Source organism: Leptodactylus fuscus, chromosome 3 (genome assembly GCF_031893055.1).
Source record: "Leptodactylus fuscus isolate aLepFus1 chromosome 3, aLepFus1.hap2, whole genome shotgun sequence".
Lineage (NCBI taxonomy): Eukaryota > Metazoa > Chordata > Amphibia > Anura > Leptodactylidae > Leptodactylus > Leptodactylus fuscus.
The window spans coordinates 72,974,537-72,987,687 of NC_134267.1; the positions used below are offsets into that span (position 1 = coordinate 72,974,537).

Consider the following 13,151-nt stretch of genomic DNA (forward strand, 5'->3'; position numbering starts at 1 on the left):
CATGAAAACCCTCATTGTTACTCTGATTCTTCCTTCTTCTAATTGGGCTTCCTCTTATTAAACTCTCCCCTCTACAATCTGTCCTGAATGCAGCCTCTAGACTCCTCTTTCTATCAAACCGGTACACAAATACATCAACCTTTTGCTGGTTGCTGAACTGGTTGCCCAAGCCCCACAGAATACAATCTATAATTATCACACTCACAAATCCATCCATACCTCCCTACATCTCCTCCCTTGTCACTGTTTAGTGCCCTAACCATCCTATCCGTTCTGCCAATGAGCGTAGACTTGCATCCTCTATTATCTGAACATCCCACTCCCCTCTCCAAGACTTTCCTCGAGCTGCAACACTACCCTAGAACATTTTACCCCAGACAATCAGATTATGGTAATACCCAACTAGAGCAGCTTCAAAACTTCCTTATAATTACATCTGATTAGGCAAGCTTATCACATGACCCGATCCCATTGTTTTATACCTCCGCATACTACACTAACATTTCTCATCCCATTCCATCCTTCATCCTGTATTCCTCCAATCTAGACCTCTCCATCTAGAAGTTACACTGCACTCCCTGCATTTTATATATGTGTATTCGGCTCCTAAAGCTTCAGACCTTATTTGGTAAAAGATAGCTAGACCAATGTACCAAACAAGCCCTCTTACCTCTTGTGCCTCCCTATTTCCACATAGAACATAAGTTCTCACAAGCAGGGCCCTCACTCCTATGGTTTGATATGTGAATTTCTTTGTCACTGTTACAATACTCATATACACAGCTGGAATTCGGTGGCCAGATGAAATAAGCCAGGAGCAAATAGGTAATGAAGAGTAGTAGTCTGAGGTGCGGCTTGAAGAGTAAATGGCAAGGTTAATACAGCAATGGTGTAGAAACAGTCTGGGAAAGAGCAAAGGCTGTAGTGCCTATAAGCCCAAACAGAAAACAAGAAGGCTTCTGTACACTGGTACAGATCAGTCATCTTTGTTAAGGCAATTCCTAAGATGAACACTGCAGCTTCCAGTAGTGAGGAGTGGAAATGCAACAATATTTCAGAGTGAGAGAAATAGCGGCCACTAGTGGCAGATTAGCAAAATACAAGATTCTGACAGTCACATTGTAACATCTCATATTGTCTGTTCATGTGTCCTCTGATTTGTAAAGTGCTGCAGAATATGTTGGCGCTGTATAAATAAAGTTATTATTTAGTATTATTATTACTCCTTCTGACACTTGCATACCTCCCAACCGTCCCGATTTCTGCGGGACAGTCACGATTTGGGTGACATGTCCCGCGGTCCCGGTTGGAGGGAGGTATGTCCCAATTTCAACTCAGATCTGCGTCCAGAGGACGCAGATCTGATTTGAACACATATGCGGCTGAAGCAAGGAGCTGACACAGGTCAGCTCCTCGCTTCGCCGCTGCCCGCCTCTCTCCCTGACACACGCGGCTGAGGCTGCTCGACGCGACGTACAAGCCAGGAGCCGGCGGCAGCAGCGAACCGAGGAGCTGACACAGGTCAGCTCCTCGCTTCAGCCGCATGTGTCAGCGAGAGAGAGACGCAGCGGCGAAGCGAGCAGCCTCAGCCGCGTGTGTCAGGGAGAGAGGCGGGCAGCGGCGAAGCGAGGAGCTGACCTGTGTCAGCTCCTTGCTTCAGCCGCATGTGTCAGCGAGAGAGGCGGGCAGAGAGCGGTGAGGGAGCAGAGGAGAAGGTAAGTTTAATGTGGAGGTGGAACGTGAATCTGGGGGCAGATGAAGGAGAGGACGGCATGACACTGGGGGCAGAGATGGAGAGGACATGAATCTGGGGGCAGAGATGGGGGACATGAATCTGGGGGCAGAGATGGAGGGACAGGAATCTGGGGGCAGAGATGGGGGACATGAATCTGGGGACAGAGATGGGGGACATGAATCTGAGGGCAGAGATGGGGGGACATGAATCTGGGGGAAGAGATGGGGACAAGAATCTGGGGGCAGAGATGAGGGACATGTATCTGGGGGCAGAGATGGAGGGGACATGAATCTGGGGGCAGAGATGGAGGGGACATGAATCTGGGGGCAGAGATGGAGGGGACATGAATCTGGGGGCAGAGATGGAGGGACAGGAATCTGGGGGCAGAGATGGAGGGGATATGAATCTGGGGGCAGATATGGAGGGACATGAATCTGGGGGCAGAGATGGAGTGGACATGAAACTGGGGGCAGAGATGTGGGGACATGAATCTGGGGGCAGAGATGGAGGGGACATGAATCTGGGGGCAGATATGGAGGGACATGAATCTGGGGGCAGAGATGGAGTGGACATGAAACTGGGGCAGAGATGTGGGGACATAAATCTGGGGGCAGAGATGGAGGGACATGAATCTGAGGGCAGAGATGGGGGACATGAATCTGGGGGCAGAGATGGAGAGGACATGAATCTGGGGGCAGAGATGGAGGGACATGAATCTGGGGGCAGAGATGGAGGGACATGAATCTGGGGGCAGAGATGTGGGGACATGAATCTGGGGGCAGAGATGTGGGGACATGAATCTGGGGGCAGAGATGTGGGGACATGAATCTGGGGGCAGAGATGGAGAGGACATGAATCTGGGGGCAGAGATGGAAGAGGAACATGAAATTGGGGGCAGATGAAGGGTGTATATGAAACTGGGGGAGAGATAGAGGGGGGACATATAATTTACGGGTGACTGTAGGAGGATTATACTGTGTGCGGGCACATGAAAAATTAACGAGTGGGCGGGGTCAACACAAAAGTGGGCGGGCCGCACATTTTGTCCCTCTTTCGGTTCTTCAAGAGTTGGGAGGTATGCACTTGTGGCAGAGGAGATGGAGCAATGGCTGAGTGAGATATACTGTGAGCTGGCAGTGGCCACCTTGATTTGTGACTGACAGCTGCAGTTATCACCCTAAACCCTGCTCCAATCTGCGTATACAGCCTATCCTGATAATATTCTAATGTTTCTTCCCTTTGGGAGTTTTGCTTTTATAACGAGGGCCTAAGAATACTGGCATCCAGTACTCATACCTCTGCTTGATGATGTCACTGCGTAAGCAGTAGATCATACAGTCCCAGGGGCCTGCCATGGTTTGTGTGCTCGGCCAGTGTGGTCATTGTCATTATCATTATGTTCTTCTCAAAAGATAAGGGTCAGCCTCCTCTCCTCTCCTGTCTCTGCCTGTGCCATATCAAGTGCCTCCTCTACATCCAAGGGAGAGTCTTCCTCCTCTTCCAGTCTAGGAGACCCAGTTTGTTTACCATAATGAACCTAACCCGGATATATATCCTCCTCCTTCAACATAGGACAATGACGTTGCCTGAGTAGTGGAAACTATTTCTCCACTTCCATCCATCACTGAGTGAGTGCAAGCTATACAATAGAGGGATCACATCACTGATGCTGCAGTCAGTGGCGTAACTACCACCATAGCAACAGAGGCAGCTGCCACAGGGCCCGGGACATAAGGGGCCCGGCGACAGCTACCTCTGCTACCCCCGCTCTTATCACAGACAAACTGTTTTAACTGTGCTAAGAGAGGGGGAAAGCTGAAAGGACCTTGTGTGACGTCATCCGTCACATGACTGGGTGGGCGTGTCTATAGCCCGTACAGTCCTGGAAAGAGAAGGAGAGGTGTGCTGCGAGGTAATGAAGGGGAGGGGGAAGGGAGATGCAGGATGGAGAGTGTCTGTCTGTGTGTAAGTGTGAGTGAGTGTGTATGTGTGTGAGTGTGTATGTATGTGTGGTGAGGAGCAACAGTAACCTAGGGGCAGAGATGGAGGAGGGGACATGAAAATGTGGGTAGAGATGAGGGGTGCATGAAACTGGGGGCAGATGAAGGGAGGGTATGAAATGTCATGTGACATCAGTGTGTTATTAAAGATGGCCAACACAACCAAAGACTGCAGCGGAGCCGGAGACAGGTAAGTAACTTTTTTTTTTATGTCTGTATCTCCCCTCGGTCTCCGATTATTATACTCTGGGGTCTGAAAATACCCCAGAGTATAATAATTGTTCGTGGGTGTTCATTATGGGGCATAATCCCGTGTGCAGAGGCCACAATGGGGTATAATACTGTGTGCAGCAGCCACTATGGGACATAATAGAGCGCGCAGGAATGCAGCGTGGGGGGGGGGGTCTGTCGAGGTCTTCGGTGTCGGTCAGGTAGGGAAGGGGGGGGCCATGTCAAAAGTTCGCCACGGGGCCCCGCCATTCCTAGTTATGCCACTGGCTGCAGTCCTCCATGCTGAAAAATTTAGTGGCTTCTTATAAAGTCTTGAGATGCCGGCACACTTCCCTTATGAGCCTCCAATGATGTTTCTCAAAGCAATTCATTGCTGCATAATGTAATACTGCATGCAATATTCATTCACCTCTTTCTGCTGCTCAAACAGATACTCTAGTATGTTTAAGGTGGAGTTCCACCAAGTTGGAAAAATCGCAGATAAGGTGCTGCAAAGGCATACCATTTTGTGGTTTGAAATTGAGCAAGGTATTTTTTGTAACAATGAAACAGATAAAATGTACAGAGATTGAAGCAATGGCGGTGTAAAGACGCACTTCAGCAGAGCTCCCGGACCCTGGCAGCATTTCAGCCTGATATATCAGGTCAAGACGCTCACCTCCTCCTGGCTTCAGCATGGTACGGCGCCTGGGCCGTAAATCTCCCTTCTCCGCCCGGGTAGAGTCGCAGCTGGTTAAATTCTTCTTGGCTGCGGCTCCGTCTGCATCGTTGCCTGGCAGCTTCAAGATGGTGCCGGCTTGCACCTCCAGAGAAGAGACTTAGGTCCCACCTCTGCAGCAGTCAGCTCCCTCAGCGCAGCTCTTCCCCCCAGCGGCTCCCATCACATCTCCAGTGGTTGATCTCTTCTCCCCCAGCATGGGGACCCGCGGGCAGCTACTGACAAGGTACTCAAGCCTCTACCTGGAAATCAAGATGGCAGAGGCCGCCTACTGGTGGCCCCCCTCCCCCACTCCTCTGCCTGCGGCCTAGCTCCTTGAGCCCCTCTGCCATCCCACATGGCCTCAGTGTCCTTGCATATTGGAATACCTCCTGCAGCTGCCGAGCCTTCCTCCTTGGGACCCCCTGTGGCCTCCCTCTCTGTGGACTCCCTGCCCTCACCTCTCCATGTTCTGGGCCCTGCGCAAGGGGGCACCCTGGCCCAGCCTCATGAGCCTCCCTCGGACCTCTGGTCTTCCCCGTTGGACACTACCTGCTCCCCACGGGAACTCCATCCCGGTCCCCTGAGGCTCTGGACCCCGCATCCTCATCTGTGGAACCGCAGTCCTTTCCTCCATGGGGTGATTCCCCTCTGGCTATTCATCATGCTGACCGAGATAAGGACTTTTGCTGCCCTGTGTGTGCCACTTTTTTCAGATTCCTCCGATTCTTCTTGACATGCCTCTGCTTCCTCCCACCGCTCTAAGCGTCCTAAGCTGTCGGATATTTGGGAACTTCTCCATTCTATGCTTACTAAATCGGACCTGGAGGCCTTGGTCCACAGAGTTGAGGAGAGACAGGACAAGATTCTGTCGGGTTTCAAATCTGATCTTCAATCCCTGTCGACTCAAGTTTCCACTTAACCGCCATCTGTTGCTACAAGTGGATGACCAGGAAAATAGAGGCCGCCAGAATAATATAAAATTGCGTGGAATTCCAGATGCTGTTCCAACTGTGGAACTCCGCTCCATTGCCACCTCTGTTTTCAACACTGTTCTCTCTAGACCGATGGATACAGAGATTAACATTGATAGAATCCACCGGGTGTTGGGCCCCATGAGGAACTACTCCATTGAGCCTTGTGATCTTCTTTGCCGTGTACATTTCTATAAGGAAATGGAGGACATTCTTCAGGCCGCCTAGTGTCAAGGTCCGGTCCCCTTCCTTCAATCTCTCTCCTTCCGGATGTTACCCGCCGCACCCTGGTCATGCGGCGCCTCTTGAAACCTACTCTTCAATTGATTTTGGATTCAGGGCCACGTACAGATGGGGCCATCCCTTTCATCTTCAAGTCCGTCACAATGGAGCGATGTTCACCCTTCACTCACCGGATCAGGTGGTGGCCCTGGCGCAATTCCTGGATGTATCTGATTTGTCTCTGCAGTATATGCTCAGAGAGCTGCCAAACCTATCTAACCGGGGAGAGAGGTAGTTCACAAATCCAAAGCTACCCCTGAGAAGAGATCCTCTCTTTTTCGCTTGCTCTGGAGTAAGAGAGCTAACGTAGCGTTTGTGGAGACGCATTTCCGAGAGGGGGCAGCTCCCTCCTTCTCTTCCCTGTAGGATGGCTTGGGCAGGTTACTCTTTGTTAAGGGGGAGTTGGTTGGCACCATGTTCACCTTTGCTAATTTGTATCTTCCCAACTCCAACCAGGTTGGTACTCTAGAGTGTATCCTGGACAAGTTGGATGACTTTGCCGAAGGCACTCTCTTGGTGGGAGGGGATTTCAGTCTAGCCTTGGATCCATCTGTTGATGTCTCCAGAGGTCTAACATACCTGCCGGCCCAGGTTCGAAGGCTCCTCCACTCCCACTAACTGATTGATGTTTGGCGTACGGTCCACCCGGATGTTAGGGACTACTCCTTCTTTTCCCATCCCCGTGATGTCTACTCTAGGTTGGACTACTTCTTTGTCCCCTTGCTACCTACTTCGGTGATTGACCCTATCACCTTTGCTGACCACGATATGGTCCATACTGTACTTGCATCCCCCTCCGCGAGACCTCGGTCGCCTTAATGAGTCGCTCCTGCAGGATATTCCAACCTCTCTAGCTGTCTCCTCTGCCCTTGACTTTTACTTTCAGGAGAATGACACGACCAATGTCTCCCCTGTTACGCTTTGGGCCACGCACAAATGTGTGATCAGGGGGTGTTTGTCCAGCATGGCACCCGCGAGGTTGCGGCTCTGATCGCTGAGGTGGTCTCCCTGGAGCAGACGCACAAACGTTCGCATGCTGCGGACGCCCGCTCCGCTCTTCTCCTGGCTCGTTAGAGATTGTGGGAACGTCTTGACATCAGGACTAGATGTCTTTTAGCTAGGGACAATCGTCATTTTTACGAGTTCGGGAACAAGTGCAGTCGCACTTTAGCCAGGTCCTTCCGGGAACAATGTTCCCGTAACTATGTTCCATCTGTCACTGGGGCGCCAGCTGTATAATCTCTCTCCTCCTCCCGTGTCCTCTCCCGCTCATTCATTATTACCGGCGATCAAACAATACTTCAAGGCTTGGGGTCTGCCTCGTCTTTCTGATGAGGTTTTGGCCATGCTGGAATCGCCTATTACTGGGAAATAGGTCACGCAGGCTCTTAAATTTTTTTTTTTTTTTTTTTTCTTATGGTAGAGTTGGAAGGGACCTCAAGGGCCATCGGGTCCAACCCCCTGCAAGTGCAGGTTTTCCTAAATCATCCCAGCTATATGTTTATCCAGATTCCGCTTGAAGATATCCATTGATGGAGCGCCCACCACCTCCCGTGGCAGCCTATTCCACTCTCTCACTACCCTCACTGTCAGAAAGTTTTTCCTAATGTCTAATCTGTATCTCTTTCCCTTTAGTTTCATCCCATTGCTTCTTGTACTTCCTTGTGCTAATGATGCAAATGATGCTAAATGATGCAACCCAGCAAAGCTCCCGGTCCCGACAGCTCCCCGCTTCCTATTATAAGAAATTTTCATCAGTTTTGTTGGCCCCCTGTTGGCCTCCGCTCTTTCGCCATGGATAGCAGAAGACGCTCACCCACAGACACTGAATGTCGGTTTCCGTCTTCTGCCGACAGCAAACGGAAACCTGCATAACTGAGATCGGGTGCTGTAAACCCGCCCTTATATGTATTCTAGGGAAGGAGTGATTTAGAACTTTTATTTATTTTATTTTTTATTATATTTTTTTGGCTCCCTCCATCTTCCCATCAATTTTAACCATCTTCCCTGTCCCTGCTGAAGAAAAGCAGGCCCAAACCATGATGCTGCCACCACCATTTTTGACAGTGGGGTGATGATCTATGTTGCTTTTACGCCAAACATATCGTTTTGCAATGTGGCCAAAAAGTTTGATTTTGATCTGACCAGAGCACCTTTTTCCACATGTTTGGTGTGTCTCCCAGGTGGCTTGTGGCCAGGGGTGAACCTTCCCCTTTCGCCGCCCAAGCTAACTGCAGAAAGCCGCCCCCCCCCCTGCTGGGAGGAGGGGGCGGATCGGGGGCGTGGCCGGGTGGATCGGGGCGTGGCCGGGTGGATTGGGGGCGTGGTCGGTGGATTGGGGGCGTGGTCGGTTGGATCGGGGGCGTGGCCGAGTGAAGGGGCGAGGCTTAGCCCCGTTCGCCGGCAGAGAGTAGGCCCGGAGACTGCCTGCTCTCTGCCTGAGCGTGAGGGGAGGCTGCCGGAGAAGCGCTGCTCCAGTGGCCTCCCCAAACCACCGCTCGGTGATAAGCCAGTCCAGGACAGCTTGTCCTGGACTGGCTTAGGTTAGGAAAAATGCCGCCCTCCCTGAGGCCCTGGCATAGCGCCGCCTGAAGCGCTCGCTTCAGGTCGCCTCATGGGAGTTGCGGCGCTGCTTGTGGCAAACTTTAAACAAGATTTTTTTTATGGATATCTTTGAGAAATGGCTTTCTTCTTGCCACTCTTCCATAAAGGCCAGATTTGTGCAGTGTACGACTGATTGTTGTCCTATGGACAGACTCTCCCACCTCAGCTGTAGATCTCTGCAGTTCATCCAGAGTGATCATGAGTCTCTTGGCTGCATCTCTGATCAGTCTTCTCCTTGTTTCAGATGAAAGTTTAGAGGGAAGGCCAGGTTTTGGTAGATTTGCAGTGGTTTGATACTCCTTCCATTTCAATATGATTGCTTACATAGTGCTTCTTGGGATGTTTAAAGTTGGGAAATCTTTTTGTATCCAAATCCAGCTTTAAACTTCTCCACAACAGTATCTCGGACCTGCCTGGTGTGTTCCTTGGTTCATGATGCTCTCTGGGCTTTAAACAGAACCCTGAGCCCATCACAGAGCAGGTGCATTTATACAGAGACTTGGTTACACACAGGTGGATTCTATTCATCATCATCAGTCACTTAAGACAACATTGGATCATTCAGAGATCCTCACTGAACTTCTGGAGTGAGTTTACTGCACTGAAAGTAAAGGGGCCGAATAATATTACACATCCCACTTTTCAGTTTTTTATTTGTTAAAAAAGTTTAAAATATCCAATACATTTCGTCCCACTTCACAATTGTGTCCCACTTGTTGTCGATTCTTCCCCCAAAAATTTAAATTTTATATCTTTATGTTTGAAGTCTGAAATGTGGCAAAAGGTTAAAAAGTTCAAGGGGGCTCAATACTTTCGCAAGGCACTGTGTATATATATATATATATATATATATATATATATATATATATATATATATATATACTTATTCTGTACACAGGAGTACTTTTTGGCATACATTTAGATAAAGGTAATGGGAGATAATTAGATATATATTTACTGTCTTCATGAAAAGTAGTAAAACAAAATCTTCAAAATGAGAAATGTTTACTCACATTATAATTGAAAGGTCACTACTTTGCCGACTCAAGTGATATGAAAGTGCAATCAAGAGGCCACAGAATGCAGAAAACATAGGTGGTATGTGTCCAATATCCCATGACTCCTATAAAAACAAGAGAGGATGGTCATGGAGGGTCACAAATCTAAAATTTAATACATGAATCTGACACTTTTTTTTTGTTTTACAGAAGAACTATACTATCAATGCTTCCTACATTGATCCAGAAAGCAAAGTTGCAGAGATGATCACATCCAAAATATAGGTTTATGTGATTTGTAGTAAAAAGTAAAGTTAATTCTGACAGGGCTTCAAATTAAGTGATCCAGGGCGTAGCAGTGTCATTGGTCATGGTAGCTATTGGCTCCAAATCCTGGCTCTGGGCCAGCACAGTGGTGAAGGGGGAGTGACACTAAAGTGATGGTGTCGGTTACCCCAGGGGAGTTCCTGCTACTTTTCTCCCATGTGATGGTGTTTCGGGGTGCCCCTTAAAGTTAGGTGTGAATGAAGAACAAGAAACAGGGTGGCAGTTGAAACAGGCACAGCTAGCTACCAAGTTTAAAAAGCAATATGTATGGCACTTTACACACATTGACTGTAGTGACTAGCTCTTCATCCTATCCTTTGTACTCTGACCCATGCCACAAAGACGATCTAGAACAGCCCTTGAGACCTAGTGGTTTTTTCCAACAACAACTGAAAATGCAGTATCATCCATGGACACCTAATTTACCCACTGGTATGCAGTGGAGATGTTCATTAATCAGTATGGTTATTTGGTCATGGTTCTGCAAGCTTTAGTCTTGTGATATGGAACTGCCTGTTCACTCTGACTACCACTAAAACAAGCTTACAGAGCTTCTAGCCAAAAGGTCCTAGTAACCACTAATCTCCTATCTGCTAACCCAAGCAAAAGCCACTCCCGCTTACACAGAAATATAGGAATGGGATGATAACTCTTGTATAATCAGCATGAAGATGGAAACTGCAAGTTAGAAAAAGTATAAAAGAGTATAAAACCATATACAACGTGTTACGCAATAATGCAACAATTCACTATTAGCAGTGGCCCTTTCATGGGACTGTAAAGGTCAGATCACACGTGAAAACCGCCTAGCTTATTTGTGCGAGGTAAAAAACCACGGCGAGTTTTTCCAATGCGGTTTTTTGCATCCCGCGCGTTTTTTTGACGCGGTTTTTCAAAAAAACGTGTCGCGGTTTTCGCTAGCGTTTTTTTCCTATTAAAAAAATATGTCCTATAAAAACCACGTGGTGAAAACCGCACGTTTTTTTGCAAAAAAACGCGCGGTTTTGTGTGCAAAAAACTGCGCGTTTTTTTACATTGCGGTTTTCGCCTCCCATTCACTTCTATGGATTTCTTCAGGCGTTTTCCGCCTGAAGAAAGGTCATGTCGCTTCTTTTTTCCGCTAGCAGCGATAAACCGCTAGGAGGAAAAAAAAAGCTAGCAGTCTACACAGACCACCATTGTAAAGGGGTGGTTTTTGAAGCGAATTCCGCTGTCAAAATCCGCCCCTTTGCCCACGTGTGAACTAGCCCTAAGAGATAGTGAGAGTCCTGATTACTACGATAGTACAAAGTGATGACAACTTTCATTAAACAATTGCATACAGAGAGAACCTTATAATTAGCCTGTGTGGAAGGGCAGGGCCAGCTGCATGTTTAAGTGGGCTCTTGGGCGACAGTCTCAGCACGGCTCACGTCACTCATGGTAAGAGGCACAATCAATTAAATTCATAAAGATCATCTTATATTCTTTTGTGAACTTTATCTTCTGTTTAAAACATTAACAAACAAGACCAGAGAAAGCTTCTGTCTAGTGTTTAATATTGCAGTGAATGGTGGTCGATGTAAATGAAAGGTGCACACTGTATGCATTTTTCAATCTGTCAGAACAACAAACTGAAAGATGTGAACGTAGCCTTATTATCATATAAGATAAGATAATCCTTTAATAGTCCCACAGTGGGGAAATTTCAGTATGTTACAGCAGCAAAGTAATACAGATACAGGATAATACACAGTAATATAATACAGACGTAGACACACATATGCTGAGAAGAGAATATATGCTAGGAGTCCATAGCAGCTAAGGAACAGAAGAAGAAAAAAGGAAGACTTCATAGTCATAATCATTAGTTTTCTGTGCAGAGTGATCTTCGCTTGGTCTGATGTAGATTATACAGCCTGGTCGCGGTTGGAAGGAAGGACCTGCGATAGCGCTCCTTCTCACACTTGAGATGAAGCAGACGGTCACTTACAGTGCTGCTAAGTGCCATCAAGGTCTCATACATGGGGTGGGATTTGTTCACCCGCATGGAGGTCACCTTAGACAGTATCCCTCTGTCACCCACAACCTGTACTGGGTCCAGGGGGCTCCCCAGGACAGAGCTGGTCCTTCTGATCAGCCTGTCAAGTTTATTTCTGTCCCTGGTTGATATACTGCTCCCCAGCAAGCCACACCGAAAAAGATGGCAGAAGCAACCACAGAGTTGAAAAAGGCCCTAAGAAGTGTCCCCTGGACTCCGAAGGCCCTCAGCCTCCTGAGCAGGTAGAGCCTGCTGTGGCCCTTTCTGTGCAGCGCCTCCAGGTGATCAGCCCAGTCTAGTTTATTATTGAGGAGCACACCCAGATACTTATAAGTCCTGACTATATCAATGCATGTCCCTTGGATCTCCACCGGGGTCGGAGCACTTCTCTGTTTGCTAAAGTCCACCACCATCATCTTGGTCTTCCCAGCATTAATCCTGAGGTGATTCTGCTAGCACCATTCAACAAAGTCCCGGTTTAAGTCTCTGTATTCCCTATCGTCGCCATCAGTGATAAGGCCTACTATAGCAGAGTCATCGGAGTACTTCTGTAAGTAACAGCTGGAGGAATTGTGCCTAAAGTCAGCAGTGTACAGTGTGAAGAGAAATGGGGCAAGAACTGTACCTTGTGGTGCCCCCGTACTACAGATCACAGTGTCAGGCACACAGTCCTGGGCACTCAATATGTGAGAACATACTGAGGGCGGTTTGTCAGGTAGTCTAGGATCCAGGAGGACAGGTGATGGTCCACTCTGCCAAGGTTCAGCTTCTCCCTCAGTAGGGAGCCTCAATGTACTTTTCAAACAACCTTTAATCGAAATAACCCCCCAGAAGTTAATGCTCTATTTACATTTTCATTGTGGATGCAAACCAGGTCACAATTTAGGCTTTATCTCAAAGCAGACACCATCTTTATCCAACAGATCTATTAACCCTTTCCCGACATCCACCACACTAGTACGGCGGGTGAAGGGGGTTTAAAAATGGCGGCCTCTCATGGGCTGGGCAGCCGCCATAGCTGCCTGTTTTATACAGCAGCCATCCAGAGCTAATGTTCGTGATCAGTGCCCACATCGATCGTGGGCATTAACACCACTGATGCCTCTGTCAAAGCTGACCGAGGCGCCATTTTATCAGCTGCGCCTGGGTGTCGCCATTTTCCAAGGGTTCGCGAGCACCCGGAGCACACTTGTGAAGACTTCTAGGCCTGTCTTTCAGTATATTCTCTTGTAGGCTACTCTATGTAGCCTGCAATAAAAAACTGCTGGATTTTTGCAATGCAT

At 48.3% G+C, this 13,151-nt stretch overlaps 1 protein-coding gene across 2 annotated transcripts in view; it reads right to left on the reverse strand.

The window, feature by feature from the left end:
- PCNX2 (pecanex 2) overlaps positions 1-13,151 on the reverse strand; it is a 383,347-nt gene that overhangs the window by 164,433 nt on the left and 205,763 nt on the right. For both annotated transcript variants that reach the window (XM_075267754.1, XM_075267755.1), the window contains one exon: positions 9,537-9,646. In XM_075267754.1, coding sequence (XP_075123855.1) covers positions 9,537-9,646 — 110 coding nt within the window. The remainder of the gene's footprint in view (positions 1-9,536; positions 9,647-13,151) is intronic.